This window comes from Ischnura elegans, chromosome 12 (assembly GCF_921293095.1).
Source record: "Ischnura elegans chromosome 12, ioIscEleg1.1, whole genome shotgun sequence".
In the NCBI taxonomy this organism is placed as follows: domain Eukaryota; kingdom Metazoa; phylum Arthropoda; class Insecta; order Odonata; family Coenagrionidae; genus Ischnura; species Ischnura elegans.
Genome location: NC_060257.1, coordinates 94,379,521 through 94,402,882, shown reverse-complemented (window position 1 = coordinate 94,402,882; position 23,362 = coordinate 94,379,521). Strand labels below are relative to the sequence as shown.

The 23,362-nt window shown below is 40.7% G+C and overlaps 1 protein-coding gene across 1 annotated transcript in view; it reads left to right on the top strand.

The window, feature by feature from the left end:
• LOC124169615 (pro-neuropeptide Y-like) overlaps positions 1-23,161 on the top strand; it is an 82,747-nt gene extending 59,586 nt beyond the window's left edge. The window contains exons 2-3 of the mRNA XM_046548258.1: positions 12,934-13,186; positions 22,684-23,161. Coding sequence (XP_046404214.1) covers positions 12,984-13,186; positions 22,684-22,837 — 357 coding nt within the window. The 5' untranslated portion in view covers positions 12,934-12,983 and the 3' untranslated portion in view covers positions 22,838-23,161. The remainder of the gene's footprint in view (positions 1-12,933; positions 13,187-22,683) is intronic.
• The last annotated feature ends 201 nt before the right edge of the window (positions 23,162-23,362 follow it).

Below are 23,362 nucleotides of genomic sequence, written 5' to 3'. Positions count from 1 at the left end.
TTCACTTGACCCATTTCGCTCTTGGACTATCTAGGGCATTGAGGGAGGAAACTAGCGTTTCCCCTAGCCCAGCCAAGTCCGTAGCCATGTTTTATGGGTAGATTTGGAATATTTATCCGGATGGGAAGGCTTATTTGAGACTGACAAACATTTCGGGAACAGCCTGGATTCCAACAGCAGCTGTGCTCCTTAGCAGTGAGCCGTATCCGTAGAGTATAGGCAAAAAGCACATCATTTGTGAAGAGGGTGGGTCTAAGTTTAAGGAACAAATACGCCCATCTGTAGGTGTCTCCTTGTCTCTGCCGGTTCCCTATAGCCTATCCCTATTTTTACCTTTCTAAATACCAGCTGGAGGGTCAACTTTGATGTATCACTACAAAATAGCGCCAAGTAACGCGTCTATCACCATCTACCCAAATAACCGGTTGTGTGAAGACAGCCGCTTCAAACCTGAGGTCAGGAAAACTAGTGTGATGTTTAGTAAAATTATATTGAAGATCTCCATTTTAAGTTGGCTAATTAGTTATAAAGCTTCTCCTCAAGTTATGAGCAATAGGAAGGATGCATAAAAATTTACCATTGCCGGATTGAGATCGTACAATTGTGATCGTCTGTTTATTTTAAGGATTCGGGTGCTAGGCAACGTACGTAACGACGTAATAATGATACAGAAACTAGACTTACAATTACGTGGCGCTTTCATAACGACCCGGAAATTGTTGAAATTTGTTGCAAGATCAGAAGTCTGCTGTGAGTTTTGACTCCTCCCGCTGAATTGAAATCCAAATTCAAATATTTTCATTTCCAAAGGTTCCAAATTTCCAATATGACGTCATTTCACATACAAGTTGTCAAAATCTACTCTTTATTTGAAAACAACCTCTTTATATGCAACTATCAAGCTATCAGCTGAGAAACAAAAATTTTAATGGAAAATTTTTGTTTTGCAAGTCACTTCAAATATCAAAGGCAGTATTTTCTGTTCCTTGTCCAAGAAGACAAATTATTGCAGAATCATTACTATGTTAGTAATTCCCAGATTTCTTTCATCTTTGTTTTCAATTATTTTAGAGCCTAACGTCTATCTACATGTAATACTTTGCGTCTAATAAAAGTGTAATTAAGTGGATAAACATTTCACATTCTTTTATTAGGCAGAGGTTGTTCTTTTAAGCCATGGAAAATAAATGAAAGTACTACATGGAACTTTTCTTAAAAGTCTTGAAAATCTTTAATTTGGGATGAAAATGAAGAGTTATAATATTGCGTTAAATTTTTGCCATTTTTTCGCTATAATTAAGTTATTAAATTAATTATAAATCACAGAATAAACCCATGCCTCTATCATACTAGCATAAAGCGAGGCAACTTTATGTTCTGGTAACCAGGAGGACAGAAACTACTTGGATATAAGTTCAAGTGCAACTATTTACATTGAGACGCTCAAAAGAATAATCAACTTCGTGTGAATGCGCTAGCTCGACCAAGCAAATTCTTATTGCCCTTTGCAGAATGTTTCACGTGTAACATTTTAAGGGAATATGTTACTGATTTTGAAGAAATTAGGTTCTCCTATTAAGTTTCCTAGTAATAAATTAAGTTTATCGTCTAAAGTTAGTCTTTTGTGCACCGCCACCAATGATTGCACGGAAAAATAAGAATTTGGTGAAAATTCTAAGATAAGATGGCATCTCCGTGTTAGAAAGAGTATTCTTACCATGATGGTTGTTAATCTGATACGATTGCTATAGATAACTGCCGGCAGTGGACAAATCGTTACGGTGAGGAAAGAGTCCTTGCAGCGCCAATATCAAAGAGAGCTGCGTTAGATTACAGGTTTGACGAATCCTTGATGAAGGGCGTTGTCCGGTTACTAATTATTCAAGAAATTATTGGAAGCTCGCCATAGTCCTGTGAAGAGCTAATTTGAGAGGAACTGTTGCCACATTCAAGAGTAAAATGTCAAGGCGACGGCATTTTATTCCTCCATTCATTCCTCTTATATTACTACCTGAGTTTGAACAAAATATTTCCCATTAGCATCCAATTGTGGAAAAATCGTTGTTTTCATTGGAGATGAGAGTACGGCCTGACGATATAATTGGCAGTTGCTTCTCTTCCTCGCTAAATGATAAAACAAGGGGTGGTTTTAATGGAAATGTAGCCCCATCGATCCAGCCGAAAGATACGGAGAATAGCTGAAGACACTGTGCGGAAGTAAATAAAGGAATAGAGGTTACAAAGTAATCGCTACTCAGTACTTGATTATGAAATATGCCGTTATCAATTTTAACCAATATGCAATTACGCGTGACTCAGCTATTGGAGGTAAAGCATCAATGATACTCTGTTATGAACTTTTTACTGGTTTTGTAGGTACCTCTGGCGCATGAACGCTTCTAATTCTGTACGTAACGCGACGAAACTAAATAGAAAACCTCCCGAGCATGCTAAGAAACGACTGAGAAAACATGCGACGCCTGGAAATTTATATAATATTAATATGGGATATAATCGCACTTGGAAATGGCAAAAGGGAAAATTTTCCGCTCAATGTCGTTGATTTGCACGCTGATAAACAGGCCTTCTTCAGAGATAATTCAAACTTTATCACAGGCGAGACGAATGGGAAGCGTCATCAAGAGCTATTCTTCACGATACAAACCCTTAAATCCAAACGAATCAGCGGCACCAGTCAACGCTCAATTTTTTATCCATATTTCAGAGTTTATAAAACACCCAAAAGAAGTTAACAGATTAAAGTTTAAGTATAGTTGATCACGGTAAAAAGTAAAAAGTTAATTTTAATATTTACAGTATCAATCGTAATTATATGTTACAGAGTAACAGAAAATGATGAACAGCCGTTTAAAAAAATATGGAAACAACGGGTGGAATTCGCATTTTTTCGAATATTCAAACGCTTTGCGTGTTCGAAAGTTATTATCCAATGTGAATTACTATTTTATAATTGTTCCACTAGTTTTTCTCATAGGAGCAGAAGTTGAAGTAGAAATTTAAATATTTTTCACACAGGTGCGTTGTTGACGACTGCCTGAACACGTTGCTAAGGCACACACGAAAGATAGTGCCTCCCTCGCACGCGTATCCCATTTTACGCATCTTGATCGTCTTCTCTCGCTGAGCGCACCCGAAGAAACGGAATTGAATCCCTTTCCTGGCGCACATAGGGCAGAATGGCGGCGAAGAGGCGAGAATTGAGCATTGAATTGCTGCCATTCGCAAGAGATGTCGCTGAACACAACTTACCCATCCTTTAAAGAGGAACACGTATTGAAAAACGGCTTTATACTAATGTCTTTTCGCCCATCAGCCACATTGCGCCTCAACTGGGGAGCTTAAATATTATATTCCGACATGAGGGACCAAGGCATTCCAGTTAACGGCAGGGATTGTTTGGCGGGGGTAGGAATACAGGAATGAGTTTAATAACGTATGAAATGCAAGGGAAGGAAGAGAATATAATCCACGTGCACATGATGATGAAGTGGCTACAGTGAAAGCGGGTGGGTTAGTTTCCCTTACAGTGATTTAAGCTAAATGAATGGCCTGGAACACTGTGAAAATTAAATATGTCCGAAAGAATGGTTTGCTTAGTTAGTTTGATGGCTCAGAAAGAAAACGAGGGAATTCACTTATCAAAAGCTCATTTCGAAAAGCGAGCAATATTTTCATACTAAAATCTCTTTGAGTTAAAAAAAAAACTATTATATCGGAAAAATCGAGAAGAGCTGTTATGAATCACCGTGTAAACTGTAAAACGTTAAAAAACCGTAAATGGTAGGGGAGGGTGGTGTACCTAGGGCATAGTGTAGGTACATATAGGAACACTAGGAACTATCGGCAAGTGCTTCGACCAGTGGGGCTTTAAAGTAGAAGATATTACGTGAAAGATGCGCTAGAGAGTAGCATGGGCCAATTTGATTTCATTTGGGTTATATTTACGAAGAAGGCGCTATTTTGAGGTTTTACGCTGAAAAGTAAATATTTTCTGTTGCATATCGAAGCGTTTTACCGAAAATCTGTCACACCAGCAGTGGTTATCGTGGCACAGGTGAAATTGACATAACATGTTGACTAGTAATAGCTTCTTATTTAGTATTTTAGATGCAATATTAACCTGAAAAATCAGCTGGGAATTTCCAAGTGGCTACCTCTTGTACAAAGGAACACAAGCACACGATGTACCTAGGAACATGTTTTTATAGGAGATATCTGTTAAATCATCATCATCATTAGTCAACAATCCTAAGATTGGTTTGACGCAGCTTTCCATTTCTCTCTCCTATTCGCTAATCTTTTCATAGCTACATATTTCTTCTCTTTTACATCCTTTATAACCTGTCCTATATAACTCATTCGGGGCCGTCCCTTGCCCTTTTTCCCTTCCACTTGTCCTTCAACGATTGTCTTCATCAGACCATCGCGCCTCAAAATGTGGCCAACTAAGTAGTCCCTTCTGCATAAAGTTTTTAGGAGGTTTCTCTTTTCTCCCACTCTTCTTAGCACTTCCTCATTACTCACACGGTCAATCCATTTTATCTTCATCATTCTTCGGTAGCACCACATTTCGAATGCTTTCACTCTTGACTTCTGCATCTGCATCTCTAGCATCTGATGAATTGTTTCCTTACTTCTATGCTGGTATTTTCAGCTGTAAGAAGATTCTTCTTTTTTTAGAGAGCCCTCTTCGCTAACGCTATTCTACTGTGTATTTCTTTCTTGCTCCGTCCATCGCCGGTAATTCGGTTTCCCAGGTAGGAAAACTCGTTAACCTCTTCAAGATTATGCTTTCCTAGGTTGACGTTTGTTTTAGCCTCCTCTCTTTTGCTGCAAACTAATATCTTAGTCTTCTTTTTGTTGATTTTCAGCTGAAATCTGGCCATTGTCCTTTCCATCTTTGTCAACGTCTTCTTCAAATCCTTCTCTGCCTCGGCTATGACTGCTATGTCGTCAGCAAATCGCAGCATACTAATTTTTTCTCCGTGGATATTGATACCCGAAGCTTTCTCTTTGATTTCATTGATGGCTTTCTCTATGTAAACATTTAAAATTAAGGGGGGAAGCGTACAACCTTGTCTCACCCTTTTTCTTATTCTTGCTACTGCACCGTATGGTCCACATTTGATCACAGCTACTTGGTTTTTATACAAACTATGAATAATTCTAAGATCATTGTAGAGTACGCCGATTTCTTTCAGAATTCTAAGCATTGAATTCCATTCCACGTTATCAAATGCCTTCTCTAAATCGACAAATGCTATGAAAGTCGGTTTGTTTTTCTTCATTCTCTTCTCTATGAGCATTCTAAGTGCCAAAATTGCTTCCCTTGTGCCCCTGCTTTTCCTAAATCCGAATTGGTCCTCATCCAGGAATTCTTCTGCTCTTCGTTCCATTCAACTGTAAATGATTCTTGTAAATGAATCTTCCACGCATGTGTCGTCAGGCTTATGGTCCTAAATTCTTCGCACTTCTCAGCTCTCTTCTTTTTGGGCATGGGAATGATAATATTCTTCTCGAAGTCACTAGGTAAATCTCCTGTTGAGTACATATCGCAGATAGTTTTATACAGTTAAGACCTCTTCTCCTGCATTTTTATTAGCTCTGATGGAATGTCAACTATTCCTGGGGCCTTATTCTTTCGCAGGTCTCTTATTGCAGCGTCAAATTTCGATCTTAAGATGCTTGCTCCAGTGTCATCCTTTTCAACTTCACTTTCCTCTTCGATAACTTTTGAGCTAAGCTTGCTTCCGTTGTATAATTCCTCCAGGTATTCCTTCCATCTCTCGGCTTTGTCTTCGTTTTCAATTAGAATGTTTCCATTCTTGTCCCTTATGGTATTGCATTTTGTGTTTCGTTCCTTGAAATGGTTCCTCACTATTCTATAGGCCACTTCCACTTTCCCTTGTGCGAGGTTATTTTGTACGTCCTCACATATGTTCCTCATCCACGCCTCTCTGGCTTTCCTCGCTTTGCGGCAAATCTCGTTCTTTATTTTCTTGTAGCAAGCCTTTCCTTCCTCAGTATTCGTATTCTTATACTTTCTCCGTTCTTCAATGAGGTCTAGGACTTCATCCGTGACCCATGGCTTATTCTTAACACATTTTCTTCTCCCTAGAACTTCTCTAACGGCCTCCTTAAACCCACTTTTTATGTTAGTCCAGTTATTCTCAACTGATTTTTCAGACTGATCTAATCCTATCTTGCGCTCCATTACTTCTTGAAAGGCCTGTTGATTTTCTGGCTCCTTTAGTTTCTCTAATTGCCAGGCGTTCTTTGCTGATTTCTTTAATTTCTTGAATTTCAGATGGCATTTGATCATCACTAAATTATGATCACTGTCGATATCTGCCCCCGGGTAGCTTTTACAGTCCTTTATCTGGTTCCTAAACCTCTGCTTCACTAAAATATAGTCTAGTTGAAATCGTCTTTTGTCTCCTGGCATTTTCCATGTGTATCGTCTTCGCATGTGATTCTTAAATAGTGTGTTGGCAACCACGAATTTGTGTTCTGTGCAGAATTCCAGGAGCCTTTCTCCTCTTTCATTTCTATTTCCTAATCCATATTTTCCGGTTATTCTTCCATCCTGGCCTTCGCCGACGACAGCGTTCCAGTCACCTAAAACAATTAGGTTTTCTTCACCCCTTACCTGTTTGATTACTTCCTTGATATCATCGTAGACGTCTTCCACTTCTTCATCCTCGTAGTCTATCGTAGGCATGTAGACCTGTACCACTACGGTATCTACGGGCTTAGTCTCTATATTTACCATAACTATCCTTTCATTGTACTGTAAGAAGCTTTTCACACGCATTCCGGCGCTCTTTCTGAGCATTATCCCAACCCCAGCATTACCGTTCAGGGATCCTGTGTGTATAATCCTGTTAAATATACAATCAAATATGTTATCAGTGGATTTAAGACTACATGGAATTTTCCCTCTGGATCGTAGTGTATTCACAGACGACGACTTTATGCCACCATATGTTAGTAATCGACCCCCTCAACGGAAGATATCTGTTCTTGTTCTTGAAAGGAGTTATTTTTAAAAATTGAGTTTCAACCAACTATATTAATTTTCTTTCTTTCGCATATTAATTTACTTTCAAATTTAATAAATAAAACACAAATTTATTTCATTTTTAACGAGTTTCGTTGCTGTCCCCTCCAATCTAACTTGTCTTCCCTTGGTGCAATGGGTAGTGTTCCGAGGTACATGAACATTATATACCTAGGAACAATTGCAAACACTTATAGAAGTTCTAATTAGATCCATTAACAGCAAAGGCATAAGTAAAAAACTGAAAACTTATGTGAAGTAATCCTGACACTCTCCCCTACATGAGGCAACTCCTTATAAAATGGAGGGAGTGTCTGTAAATGAGTCCAGATCATTTCTACACTTATGCCTTGCTGTAAGTCAAGCGGTTTTGTAAATCATCACGGCTTAGGATCGTGAGTCTCAAGATAAAAGTAGGCGGGCACAAATTGGATCAGGGGGAGAAATTCAACTATTTGGAAGGCGCATCAGTGAGACGCCGTCGTAAGGACATCAGAAAGAGAATTACGCTGGCGGAGGAGGCGTTCATGGACAGGAAAAGAGCTGATATATATGTAATGGTTTCGACAGAAAAGGCTAGGAAAGAGAGTGGTCTGGAGTGTATCGCTTCACGGAGCGGAAACATGGAAACTCGGGAAGGAGGATGAGGAAAGACTGTATGCCTTCAATCCGTGGATTTAGGGAGGAGAATGGAGAAGGTGAACAGGATGGAGAGGAAGAGGAACGACGATGTGCTAGACATGGTGGGTGAGGAGAGGCAGCTTCTAGGTGAAATACAGAGGAGACAGAGGGTGTGGATGGAGCGAATACTGCACGAGATGAGAATCAGATTTATAGATAGCATGAAAAGGAGAAGGCGTCAGTGTGAGTTGAAGAAGAGAGGGTCTGCCATACACCCTATGTGAATCTACCTCAACCGGTACGCTACCTTAACACTAATGGGAATGGATGGTGAGACTCGATTCGATAGGCAATAACGCGCCCCGCTGATCCCCACGGCGCTTGGGTCGGCATCTTCAGCGCTTCTTTCCTCGCGTGGAATGGAATAAGGGCAGAGCAGATGCGAATGGGTGGACGACGGAATGCCGTGCGCAACTTCCATCCATGAAACACGCATTCAACACGACGTACAAAGTTTTATTAGCTTGGAAGCCGAACGACAGACAGAGCGAAGGAGATGCTGTCAGCAGAAGAGCAAAGGCAAAGATAGCATGAGACATAAATAAGAATCCACAAGAAACAGCTGAGAAAATAAGTACAGAAGTAAAGGGAAAATTCATCAGGTGCTACATATGGAGCAAGTGTCTCTTTGCAAGGGAGGCTTGAACGATGACAGCCAGCCTCTTGAATGTTTGCATTCGAAATGCATTTCAACAGAAGAGTGATGGAGTGATCGAGTGAGTAACGAGAAAGAGATAGGAAAAGTGGGAGAAAAGAGAAGTCTTTCAAAGACCTTGAGGAAAAGACGGGACAATGTTATCTGCCACATTATGAGCCACGATGGCCTTATGAAAACAGCATTCAAAGGACAGGTGGAAGGGCAAGGGACGGCCACGCAAGAGCTACAAAGGGTATAATATGTAAAAGAGGAGAACGATGAAAAGGTGAGAGCGGAGTGGGGAGCCGCGTCAAACCAAACTTTGAGGGCTTGCTGACTAATGATGATTGCGACACGTCATAAATCGTGAGAATATTATTTGGAGATTTATGCGTAGCACAGAGTTTGCAGGCCAACCACTTCGCCAATGAAATTCATAGTTTAAATACAAAAATGCACCTGTTTACATAAAGGCAACGCCTTGTTCGATACGGCCTACGTCAGTATCTTGTTATACCACCAACGTGCATTCAAAATACCGTGCTAACCCAGTGATTCCCTCGTTTGCAAAGTTTTGGAAAAGAGGGAAAAAATTCCTTTGCGATGCAAATAATTTCACTTATCAGAGAAGAAAGAAAGCGAAGGGTTGCTGGCGGGCGCACGGATATCACATTGTCCTTCTCTCCATTCTTCCCTTCATGTTTTCGGAGCGGTGACCATGGTTACGAACTACCGGGACCTCGGTGAGCAACGCCCGTTCGGATGGTGGTCAAGGCCCACATCGGCACGGACCTCGGAATTACGACTGAGGCTGTGTGAACGGCACAGAACCGAATTCTAAGGCGATTCAATAATAAATTTTTAAGCCTAAGCATTGAATATTGCTCAAGACTCGTCTAATTCGACAGCCATCGCACGCATATGCACTCATTTATTAGATACCTTTTATTTTTCTCTCCCGAGGACTTTCTTGATGATGACGATGGAATAAGCGAGGGGACGCAGACAGTGGAGGCTTCTATAGACCGTTCCGAGGAAGCTCCATTTGCGCCGTTGCTGCTGCGATCGCTTTTCTATTGATTGTTAAAAATGTACGCAGAGCGCGGGAAAAATGCTGTCATATGGGGACGGGTGCAACAAGCACCGCCGCAGGGGCCAATATGACGACGGGTGGCGATGCACCTTTTTTCAGGCAGTAAAACGACAGTAGTTTTGTCAAATAAGACTTTTAATAGCTATTCTTATTTTCAATCTTTCCCTTTCCTAAATAAACTGCTCCTATTCCCATTGTAAATTCAATGGTATAATCATATCGCAAAATTTTTTATGAACCATGAGGCATGCTTGTGTACCTCCCTTGCATTCTGAGCACAGTTATATGCATGTATCCTCATTATTTGCTACAAAATCGCAACGACTAACATTGAATATGCAAGAATTTGATAGATTATGTCGTCAAAAATAGCTATTTCTGTTGATAGCCCTAAGAATAGCTTATTTCCCCATGACTGGTTTTACGTGAAAGAGTTGCCTTTATGCCAGTACATAAATAATGATTCTAAACGTCTTGGTGAATTTTTAACGTAATAGTTATCTGATATTTTTTAGTTATTCCAATAATTGTTAGGTTTTTTCCATGTTTTTTGTACTCGACTCTCGATTATTTGAAGAATCTTATGATGAGTCGTGAATTTCCGGTCGCCTTATCGTCAGGGACGCGACTGGCGAGTTCAGTGAACCAATTTAGAGGCTCAGAGTGTGACAGCAAGCAAGCTCACGCGGCCGATGGGGAGAGAATACTCTCCTTTTATTTCTAATGGTGATGTAGGTTAAATAAGCCATTGCAATGCTTCCTTCTGAATTTATTCGTTGCATTGTCTGGTGCACCAAGTTCTTGCTTGAATAGGTCCCATTGGGTTGGGAATGTCGGGGATGGAGGTGGGAGAGAGTCAGTTGATCACAAATGACAAATAGCATGTATTGCTGCAGTTAATATCATGGGTACGACTGTATTTGAATACCCACACAATGAGGAACTTGCATGATTTTTTTTTATTTCACAGGCGGACAGAAAATTATTTTCTGAATACAACAAAGAAAACCGCATGTATATCTGAGTTTTCCTTCGGGAGATATTCAATGATAAATATGACGAATTTTAAAGCGCGGGAAAAACTACCTCACCCCCCAAGCCACAGCCGACGAAGCCTCGATGACGTCAAAGGTGCCTAAACATCACGCGAAGCTATTGTTGTGATTGTTTGTAATAGTTGCCAGCAATTGTAAGAGCTTCGTTTGTTAGACGTGTTGATTATTTTCTATTTAAAGATAAATATCCTACGATATAGGCTCGGAAGCCCTCATATTTTGTATTATTTATAATATTAATATCTGAGTAAGGACATAAAGTATAAAACTGGAGCAGTTTAACCAAAAAATTTATAGTACGAAAATAACATCGTTGTAGGAGTCTGAGCCGCGGCCGTTGGAAGGGGGATACATTAATTGTAAGTTGATGTTATCGACGGCACATCATTCATTTAAGTATGTAATTAGAACGATTTTGATGTTTACTAATGTCCGCTTAGCTTTTATATACAATAACTTCATCCGTTTATTCGTAAGTACCGGAGAATTCGTCGTTTAGGGCTGCCTGTGCTTGTATTATGAGGTCAATTCCAGTCAATGCTACTTTTACTCGCTGATTTGAGACATCTAGATAGGAGAACATTTTTGTGCCAAAATAGTGTTATTTTCAACGTGACATCTCCCGTTAAGCTACCGCTAATAATCATAGTGCCAGTGGTTTTAATGCACAAAGTTTGACGAGGTTGAAACATATCGGCCAAGACTTATCAGTGTTCCATCGGGATTGAATTGTAAAAAGTGCTATTACGCTATCGATAAATGTCTAACAGTACCTAGTTTAAAAGTTGTCAGTGGCGTGTTCACCTCTATTGTTCACCGTAGACATGACATTTCACGATCAAGATCAAAACTATGTGTGAAGTTTGTTATTCTACTATTTCAACGAATAGTAGCGAGAAAAGTCACCTGTGTCACTTGCGTGGGCTAATTTAAGGCTTTAAATCAGTGAATAAATAGTTGTTTTCATCATAACTAGCTCTGTTATTATTGGAAGTTTTACGTGATGAATATAAGAATGGTAGTGACTTCCACTTTTTTATAATTTTATTTGCCTATTTCCCACTATATTTTTATGGTATATGCATGTATATTGTTTATGCGTTTACCTATATGCTTGAAATAGATTGTAACTTGTGTAAGTGTTGGCATCGGAACCGATCGGATTCTCGATCTCACATGTGGATTGTGTGCAGACTGTTTTGCTGTGAATTTTACCGTAGGACGGATAGGATTACTTTCTCCGCTAATACGATGTTACCAAATTCAACAACACAACTCATTAGCTTACGATCGTTATCCTCCAGTTTTACAAGTTTCTTTTATATCTCGATTTTTCGCCGACGTATAGCAATAATTTGTCATAACGAATACCGTGGCATCAATTTTTGGAGTCCTAAAAATAGGCTGATGTCCTAACACCCCCTGCCACACGCCTTATAGGCAGCTTGCGGGGTATTATGTAGATGTAGATAAATTTCAGGTGTACTATTCGAACGAGCGGCAACGGTATCATCCATTTTTCTGGTAACTAAAACATACGAAGTGAAACGCTTGTATTTCATCACCCCGATGTCGCATTATTTATATCCCAAGTAATAATCGTGGCACAATAGCAATAGGAAAACTTGCCTAAGAATTACAGAGCAAAATAATTTGACGATGAGCGGCTAAACACTCCCTCAAAACAAATTTTACAGCATGCGCTCAGCGTATTTCCCTACTCCCTACGGTTGTTAAGCACCTATGACGTCACGCCTGGCCTCGGCAACGCTCGGGTGTCTTCGCGCAGTGGTCGGCTCAGAGAAATTTTTCTCGATTTTAAAGTCAATTTTTTTATTTCTTTTGATGATAAATGGAGAAACTTTAGTTATTTTTGCGAACTAATGTATACATTTTACTTATTCAAAATAGTTTTTAGAGCAATCGACGACCCATGCAAGTTCCCCATTAAATTCATTTGCTTGTTTATCGGTTGTCAAGCACAGCCTCAAATGCACGAAAACATGCTCCACCTCAATGGTTACTACAAAAAAATAATTTTGTTATGCTGGCCTAATAAACACAATTACACAGAAATTTAAAATTGAACAAGTAATTTGAGTGAAAAATTTAGAAGCATTGTTTTTCATTCACCTAACTTTGAAAATTATAACCCTCGGTCTTAATTTTAAGTAATTAATGAAGGGAATAAGGAATCTAGACATAAAGGCAGGCTCTTATCAATTTTTATATTGCAGTATAGTTGACGCACTTGATAATCTCATCGTAACAACGAAACGCGTCCTGCGAAGATGTTTTCAGTAGAAAGTATTTCAACGGCTTATTTAACCAATGCTAATGATTTCCAGCGCAATATGATGTTAATGCTTCCATTCCTTCCCGGCAGGCCCTGCTGCTGTTCATTCTCCGCCTAATTTAGTCTGCATTCGAGAGGCCATGGCTTCCAAGTGCTTGTGTTCCGTAGTGATGCTGGTGTCCGCCGTGGCGCTCTTGGCAGTGGCCTCAGCAGTGGCCGACATGGCCGAAGGCAATGGCATCGCCACCCGCCCATCCAGACCACGAGTCTTCACTTCGCCAGAGGAGCTGAGGCAATACCTGGCGGCCCTCAGCAACTACTACGCCATCGAAGGCAGGCCGAGGTACCTATCATCTTCTCATTTCTTTCTTTTTCGGGGGCGGAAAACTTTTAAAATGTTACTCACCACATTTGGGGACGCATAATTTAAATTTGGAACCAGTTCTTTTTTATAAGTCCGGAAGCTGTTTTTAATTGACCCACTAAAACAACACTGGTAAACGCTGTAAACGGCTGGTGTCCTAACACCCCCTGCCACACGCCTTTTAGGCGGCTTGCGGGGTATTATGTAGATGTAGAACACCCTCAGAATCGGGGAACAACCTGACTACACGACCCATTCTCCATTTGGAAGGAGGAATATTGCCTTCTCGAATGAGGAGAAGGTAATATTTATTCATTTTAAAAACTTATTAACGTTAAAAAAACGGCAGAATAAGCCCCAATTAGATGGAAGATCCTCGCAATTATAGAGAGAAGTGGGAATCCAACAACTCATCACAAATCTGGCCGCTCTGCGCTATACTCGATTGATTTCAGCTATTAGTCCTACCTCGCAAGGGTCCCATACGCTAGCAGCATATTCTAAGTGAGGCTTTACTAGAGTCAGGTACCTTATTTATTTCACCTTTTTTGGGAATTTACCGATAATTCTTTTTACAAATCCAAGCTTACGGTTAGCTTTCCCGCATACTTCACGCATGTGTTTACCCCACGAAAGATCCTGGGTAATGGTGATCCCCAAGTATTTAAAGAATTCGGCATTTAATAATGGAATCCCGTTAGCAGTGTAGCTCCTTCTTGAAGATATATCCTTTTCCCAAAAATTCATCATCATACACTTTTCAAGATTTAATTCTAATTCCCAAGTACTGCACCAGTCGTTTAAGGTAACGAGGTCCATTTCTAATGTTAATCTGTCGCTATGGTCGTAAACTTCTCTGTATACAACTACATCATCTGGGAAGAGGCGGATTTTGCTCGTGACCACGGTGGTAATATCATTAATGTAAAGAAGGAACAAAAGAGGACCGATAACACTTCCTTGCGTAACTTGGATTGTATCTGCGCTAACTCCATCCAAAACAACCCTCTGCTCGCGATCGTTTAGGAAATCTTTGATCCAACTAATCACGTGTTTATCTACGCCGTACGCTTCCAACTTTTGAATTAGCTTTAAATGCGGAACTTTATCGAATGCCTTTCAAAAGTCTAAATATTTGGCGTCGACTTGAACATGTCTGTCACCCGCGGCTAAGATATTGTGAACGAAGAGAGCAAGTTAAGTTTCACAAGATCTCCCTTTTCTAAAGCCGTGCTGTTCTTTTGCTAATAGATTTTGGCTATCTAGATTACCCATTATCGAACCCAAAATAATATGTTCCAATATTTTGCAAGAAATGGAAGTACGTGAAATCGGACGGTAATTACTAGGCTTTACCCTATCTCCACCTTTAAGTATAGGCGTAACGTTCGCTATTTTCCAATCTTTAGGGACTGTGTTCTGCTATAGATTTTTCGAACACTATCTTCAAATAAGGCGCTATCTCTGACGCTGATTCCTTATACACTCGAGCTGGAATGAGATCAGTGCCTCTCGATTTCTTTGGATTAATAGAGCCGAGTGGTTTTACTAAACCACAGCTTGAAATTCAGACATACGGCATTTGTTCTTGGTACAGTCGAGGTAAAGGTGCTGATATATTCGTCGTGAAACTAGAGAAGACACTATGGAAAAAGTTATTTAAGAGATTAGCTTTATCTCGATTGTTTGCCACGTTCATTTATAAGAGAAGAGTCTGTAGCGCTATTCAAATTGAAAATAAATTAAGAAGCGTTTCCATTAATTTTATTTTTTCGTTCGGGGTACACTGTAGGACAAGATAATGTTTAAACATCGTCGTTATTTTACCACAAAATATGCGTTCTAAAAATTCGTAAAATCCATTTTATTAATTTGTATTAATTTTTGCAACTTATGGTGGAAGATGAATGTTGTATACGTTTTAGTTTTCCCTAGGTTGAGTTACAAAGTTCATGAAGTTGACAAAACGACTAATTTTATGCTGCGCGAAGTCATTTATTGCACTCACTTTCTTGATTTTTGAAATTTTCATAAAACATAAAATAAATTAGAATTGAGAATAAAATTTCCTTTAAAATGACGTGTTATTCGTTATTACGGTATGCACTGAAGTCCAGATATAAATTTGCAAAGCACAGCGCCACATCATTTTGACGTCGACAGTAGAACAGAATGAGAAAAGCAAATTTCGCACAGGTCCTAATCTTTCCCTCCATTTTTAAAACAATATTTTTCCCAGTCGATTGATGCGATTCCGAAGTGTTCCAATATGATCGAATTGGCGGCCGCAAATCAACGAAGGAGGCTCCGATGTCCTAGCTACCGAGGCGTCATTCTCCCCCGTGGGAATTTGAGGACTACACCGGACAAGGTGTTGTGGAGTGCTGTGTATATGACGAATGCCACGAGCAGTCCAAATCGTTTGCACGGCCGGAGAGCAAAGCCCGAACTTTGAGGCGGTCGCTCTTGACTGATTTTAAGTATACCGGGACTAACCGCAGGGAATTCGGGTGACATCCGTTAAAGTCATCACCGTGGCTAGTCCCGCTATACTTAAAATCACTCGCAAACGCTTTTTCGCTAAGTTGAAGAAGTGAAGGACGGAAGGGAGCGGGCCATCGTCTCTTCAAAACAGGCCGTGGTTTCCACACCAGCTAAGAGAAGGGCCAACCCGAATAGAATGAAGTCCCCTAAAGTGGGAATATCGAGCGTGTTTAAGGCCGAATGTTTCCAAAAATGAATTAACAAATTGCAGCAGACATGCCAAGGACCCCGATTTAATTGGAGGAAACCAGAAAATCTTATCTTAATAATTTAATCCTTGGATTATCGTAGTGGTCAAAAAGTTCCTTCCACGCAAACGCATAGTGAGCCTCCGCGGATGCAGCAATGAATGCGGCCTCACCACGCATTACCAAGGTCCGTTATCCATTGCATAAGGAAACTTCTCCACATTTGAAGTATAATTTTTCTCTTGGACGACAGATAGAAAAAGATCGCGAAACTACTCCTACTCAGAGAATACACCCGAAACACGCATAACTTCAATCAGCGGTAGCCGGAATAACTTGTGACCGGAGAGTTAGACTTCGCAACAGACTTATGCAATACGAATGAACTTGATTTCTCTAAAACAGAGAGAAGGAAATAAATGTGGTTCTCAACGTCTTCTGGAAGGCTGGAGTCCAAAGAAAAGACCTACGGTCGATTGGAATTAAGGCAATACTAGGAAATAGTATCTTGAACACTCGGAAATTGGGCGTAGACATCCTGAATGTGAGCCGCACAAGTGCGAAAAACATCTAATTTGGAATGAATGGTGAATGCCACTCCCGAACTCGTTTGCAACTGAAATCGTCGCGTTGAACGGATCGAATCGAAGGAGCTTTAGCTGTGCGTCCAACTGTCCCCTCGTGAGTCGTAGGTAGCCTTTTTCTTTGCTTCGCCCGCCCACATTAAATAATACGGAAACGGAAAACTCCTCGAAATCAAAAAGGCCCGGGATTCTGTACCGAATAATGAACTCACTCAGGGTGTTTACTGTCACACTCAGTTTAAATGGGAAGCAAGGCTTCACAAGCCAGGTGCAGAATAAAAGAAACCAGGAAGAAAGGTGGCGGGGAAAGCAAAACTCATAGCGGGAATAGAGGTAGAGGAGGAGGAGGAGTAGAGTAGAAGGAGTAGGAGGAGTAGAGGTAGAGGAGGAGGAGGAGGAGGAGTAGAGTAGAAGGAGTAGGAGGAGTAGAGGTAGAGGAGGAGGAGGAGGACATTGCTTACCTACCTTTAGCGGTGCGCTCCCCCGAGGCCAGCGGCTGACCCGCCCATCCGAAGGTGTTTTGCAACCATTCTCTCAGCCACCTTCGACGCATATGCCCCGAGCAGAAGGCAAATCACGGGATATTCGAATGTCGAAAATAAACAAATGAAGAGCGGCTTGCGCCCAAGGAAGGAGAGAGGGACTTTCAAAATAGGGAAATTGAAGGAAGCCCATCTCCCGAGTGGTGCCCACACTCTGCATGCTGCATACTTTGGAGAAACATACTTTATCACGTAGGGTAGAGGCCTCGAGTATAATTAAGAAACGCTTACTTTTGATCTAACGCGGGAATTTCTCTTGTGACCTGATACATAGACCCTTCTGACGTTATTATTCTGAATGAACAATTAGCATGTCACACAAGAGGAAGTTTTCCGAGGCTGTCAGTCCACAACTGGAGTTCAAAGGGCCTGGACTCCTTCATATACCACTATGTGATTGGGGCTTTAGGGTCGTTTTATGGCACCACGGAGCCCTGTTCGCTGAAATTTGCCGAAATATTTGAGAGAATTCTTTCTAGCCTTATAAAAATACATTGAAGCATCCAGTCTCATTTCTGCAGTGCTGAAAATCGTCCGATTTTTTTAAACTGGTGTATTTCATGTGAAGCAAATGAAGTCCCCTAAGTAAGGGGCAGTAAAGCGGGGCTGAGCAAGACGGAAAATGTGGTCGAAATTCTATCAACAGTTAACTTCCAAAATAATTATGCAACGCAGGATGTAAATTTTAGCGGAGAGCTAAGAGCTTTTCAATTCAATGGTCATGGGACATCCTCTGCACCTAATGCCAAGAGCTGCGACATTTTTGAAATTAGAAAAATGTGCAAATTGTGTGTGGAACATGTTATCACCCGTCGCCAAGATTTCAACCGGTCCATAGCATATTACTAAACCCACCTCACCAGAGGAACTATTGCGCTCTCTAGCATTTTCAACGTCCAAAAAGTCGGATTCTGTGTTCACGGACATCCGAACGAGACTACGTGAAACGTGGACGAAGTATGCTTCGGAAAAATGAGGGAAAATTCTTATTTGGGTTATTTACGAGTTGCCTTACTGCGAAGCGTGCGACTAAATTTCCCCGTTACGAGGCGAATATAGTTAAATAACGAATTACGAAAGCGAAATGCGCATTGAGTTGGTGGGTGCGGTCGTCGGCCGTTTTGAAATCACTCCTGAGCTGGCATTGACTCAGCAGTCGCCGCTTTGCGACATTCTTTTCCGCCACTGTACATTTGCGGAATAACGAGAAAGACAACTAACAATGAGTATATCAATATTGCAATCAGTTAAAAAATTAATTAAAAAAAACCCACCTTTTTACTTCAACTTTAAAAGAAGAAAAAGCTCGATGAAAAATATTGTTAATGATTGAATATAGCCTGGAATAACTTTAAATAGCGTATTTTTAGAACAAAACGAATATCTTTATCTTTCCGTCCGAAAAATTATATGCCTATTGTTAAAAAGTTTCAGTAGGACGTAGAAACATCGTGACGTTCGAAAATGATGTCTCGGAGTCGCTTTGAAAGACATTTGTTCTTAATTACTCGATTAATCTAAGCCTATCACGCAGCCTCCGAGTCTCTTGCGGCTCCTAACCTAATTGGCTTAAAAGTGCTTTCTTTACGCTCGTAGCAGTTTTGGACGCACCGCGCAGCTTCCTTTCGCATTTTATAGAGTCCACGGATTGAATATTTCTCCACCTGATCCCATGCGCTTGCGAGGTATGGCTTAAAGAGCGTGAATTGGAATCACTACACTCCCTCTTTCGTCACGACACGCGTGACGAACGATTCTTAGCTCGTTGAGGGCAGGCGGAGGAAGAAGCAACGTTGCTGACGAACGAGTGAAAAGGAAGGCGACGGCGCCAGGGCCAATGAAGATGGGTGACGCCAACAGGTAATGGCGCCCTCTGAAATGCGCCAATCTAAATGCACATGCCCGATGAGAGAGCCATCGGTGGCGGGAGGGCCAACGACAATGACAGGGAGCGAGCGCAGCAAGTGGGAGCGCAATCCGAAGAAATGTATTCAATGCAGACTCAATAATGCAAATACATACCGCTCGATGCGCACTGCCAACTGATCTCATCGTAATACGAAATCCAAGGGAGATTGGTCAATGAGCAAAAGGCCACGTAGTCCCTTGGAAGGGTCGCCCATCCGCAACGCTTTTCTCACCCTCGCCGGCGCCTCTCCTCGGAGAAAGGCATTGCACACCGAAAACTGACTGCAGTTTTAACTTTCACGACATGCGGTGAAAAGTGATTGTTTGGGACGAACGTAATCCCGCCAATCGTGCCGCCAACCGTGCCCGCCAATCAATAACCACGTATTTGAACCATGTTTCCGCGATAAAAATTAAGGATTCTTCGAGCTTTGCTAGAAATGTGGCTGCGGACCGCCGGAAAAATGGTAATGGCGCTTGGGAATTAGCGGAGTATTTGTGTGAGTTTCGAGGATAATTTGGCCGACTCGTAATGTTCATTTCCTCACCGAGGCTTCACTTAATATACCGGAAAAGCAGAGAGACAAGCGTCGATTTGAAATGGGCGCTCTTGGCGTCGCTGAGTATAGATTATTATTGCTGATAAAATGTTCATTGGCATTTAACGGACATCGCGAGGTATGGAAATTTTATGAATCGTGGGAACATTTATCAGCATCTTAATATAAACCTGCAAGCCGCGGGTAGAAAGTCAGAACCGTATATGCTACATTTTCATTTAACTCGAATGACTGTAATTAGTACCAAAGTTATAAGGAAGTACCGTGTCCAATTCCTTATTGCAATCTATAAATTAGGCGTAAATTTTTCTTTCGATTCACCTGACTATATTACGTCGTGAAGAAAAAGGGAGGGTCGTTGTGTTTCGCAAGATCTAGCCCACCTTAAGCAGTGTTCACGACCAGATTCGGCATTCGAGATGAAATCCATTATTATACTGCTAACAACCACATGTGTGGGTAACTTACCTCTAATCGATTTTAATGATGCTGGTCGATAATATTCTGGGTCATGTCTTTTTTTTTAACACGGTGGTCGCGTTTATCTATAAGTTCCTATCCTTCGGACATCAAATTCCTTATTTTACATAATCTCTGCGAATAGTGCAATGTGGAGCAATGGTTGAATGGTGCAATTTCTTCTCTGAAACGCACATGAGAATGCCCTCCTGACCCGAATTTCTTACCAGTCGTATCTGTTCACTTACCCCTTACATTTGACAGAGATTTCTCTAACGGTTCCTCAACGAAAGGATATTCTAAATAGATTGCGCGCACGCAGTATCGTCTGTGTTCTGTATCCACTCTCTGAGTGCTTTTTATAGCTTTTTCAATGTTCTCGGGGACAAGTGCACCATATTTATCAATTAACAAGTCTGCGGATGAAGATTTTCCCCGAAGGTCTTTCGTACGCGACTAAAAAGATTTCGAATTTTCTTGAAATTTATCACCGTGTATTGTTTTCTTGAAATTTCGCTGAGCAGCACGCATCGATTTCTTAGTTTTTGGGCGTTGCGCAACGTAAATTCATTTCCTTCAAGTTCCTTCGATTTTTCCCCCAACGGGATATTTTTTCACTAACAGAGTGGCTTCTCTGTGCTTGCTCCTAACATCGTGACTGCACCAGTGAGTTTCTTTACCTTCGCATTTCAGTTTTTGCAAAATGTATTCGTTGATTCTATGGCGTAGAATTTCTTAGAAGTAATTCCATGATATATCAATGCTTTTATCTTCTGTTTTATCAACGAAGTTCGTGTATGAGTCGTTCTGCATCTCACCAAGGTTGGTGGAGTTACATTAATAAAATTAATAAATATTGAGGTTAAGGTGAGGTAGTAGTTTCCACAAGCAATTTGGGGCGTCTTTAAATTTAAGACTATTTGTGAAAACGGTAAAATTTTCCCAAAAAGTTATTTTTGTAACTGACGACCGCTACGTATACCGTAAAACCCAGAATATCTACACAGGTTAAACGTAAAAGAGGCATTTAAAAACCAAAAACACCCGAAATTTTCAGAGGTAAATCAGTGAGGCCAAATATTGTGCGATCTATCTGATGTTCTCTGAGGCCTATCTCCCCATTTAACTGTACAAAAAGATGTGCACTTTCAGCTTTTAAAAGAAGTTTCCTTCACTAATTGATACACCTAGACTAGAAATACGGCTGCATAGCTCATTCGTAAAGGCTGTTTTAGAAAAAAAGCATTAAATCATCCGTGTGGAACACTAAGCGCGAATAATATCCGGTGAAGTAAGCACGAAAACTAGCGTGAAGGGGCGTGGTCGATTTAAAGTTCACAGGAACAAGGACAATGGAGGACGCAGTGTAATATTATTTATTTCATACGCTTTTCAACAGTGTTTTGAACCTTCCAACAGTGGATAGTGGAGGGAGACACCTCGAAATGAAAAATAACGTGGATACAATATGGAATTGAGGAGAGAACTCCGGATAAGAAATCGATGCGAGCAAGAGAGAGCTCAATTCATTTACAATAGGTATACAATTTGCGACAGAGTGCGACTATAGTTCGTCAGAAGATTAATGCATGGCGTCCTGACACACTAATTTTTCCGATAAACTGTAAATCTATGTTTTTCGTTAACCCTTATTTACATTTATTGATAATTAATAAACCGGCCCTAATACTAATAGGGAATCATGAATATTGAGGACAAATTACTACTGAGGTTGCCATGAAGAAGTCATTCCCTCGTAAATTCAGGTAGCAATTTGAGCTGAAGTCAAAAAAACCTCCAAAGATCCTGAATGGAAGTTGGAATGAAGTTAGAAAGAGCAGGACATAAAATTAATTGCATGAATATTTTGAAAATGGGGAATCCTCACGATATTGAATGTCAATTAGTGGACGAGTGCCTTTTCTTCATCTACGGCATTCATGTAATGTAATTATAGAAATATAATGAAAAAGCCAACTACATTAGGCCATGGATGATTGGCTGTATCTACGTTTTAACATAATATTTTTTCAATTACAAACACCATAATTCAATATAATTCGAAGTTGGACCTTGTAACAGGATCATTCCTGATTGATGATGAGTGCTTATGATTTTCTATCAGCTAACCAAGGGTTAATGAGTATATATTTAGAAAAAAAATAATTCAATTAAACGGGTCAAATGTTTATTTTTAATATGTTAAATTTTAATTAAATACAAATCAATCTAAATATAGTATAAAAAGTTTAAATATTCAATTCAGTTTGATTTCTGAGAATGAAAAAATATACTCTTTTTGGTTGGTAGTTATAAAATGTCAGAAATCCTTTCATATTCTTATTCGAGCAGAAAAAGAAAATAAGTCGTTATAATTGTCAAAACATAATAACTAAATGATGGTTTAATATTAAATTAATTTGTTTTGATTGTTAAAATGTGATTGCATGGGCATACCCTGCAGCATACATAGCCTCCATAAACTTTTCTGTGTTACAACCTGATCGACGTCGGCTTCCTCCCCCCCTTCTCCTAGTTTTGATTCCCCCTCCCCCCCTAGTTTTGATTCCGCCCTGGGTACGCCCTTGTGAGATTGATTTGGTTTCCTTCGTTTGACAAGTAATTGCAGGAGCTGTGCAAGTGTTCGTGCTACATAATTAATTATCTCGTCTCTTTTGTTTCTCTGTTGAGGTTCGGGAAGCGGTCGGGTGGGGAGCCTCTGTCGGCGCCTCCCTCCTTCCCCGAAAGCTCGTCGTTCTCCACGTCGCCGTACGGTGGCTCACAATCGTTCCACTCGGCGGCCGCCGCCAGGGACCTGCTGGACCTCTTAACCGACAGGAACTGAGAACTACTACGAAATTATGAAAATGAGGAAAAAAGGAGAAAAAAAATTGATGTAGCACCCGAGTGTCATGCTGATTATGAAGGCGAGTAGCAGTAGCAGCCGATGGATATAGCAGCCATCGAGATTGTATCTACTGTGACGTTTAGAGCGGTTACCTCAAGTTTAAAGGTGGAAAAAATGAGAAAAAGATAAACTCAAAACACCGTTGAACGGGTTGCCCTCGTGCTACGGATGTCTGCTTGTGTCATGGCGTCGGGTGTAGTGCATTGCATGCCATTTCTTGTTCAACCTCTGAAAATCTCAATAAAAACACTTCCTTCCCCAGCTTCGTCGTCTTCCTTTTTATTTATAATGGCGACCATTTGATTTCCTTCCTATTCCACATGTGAGCACCAGCACCAATTTCATCAATACGACCTTGGCGCGAACGGACGGCCCTTCTGGACAAAATCGCTCTAAATGGCTCTCTTATGGGAGAGCTTTCACGGTGTTAAACTTTTTATCTCACCGAAAGCCTCATTTAAT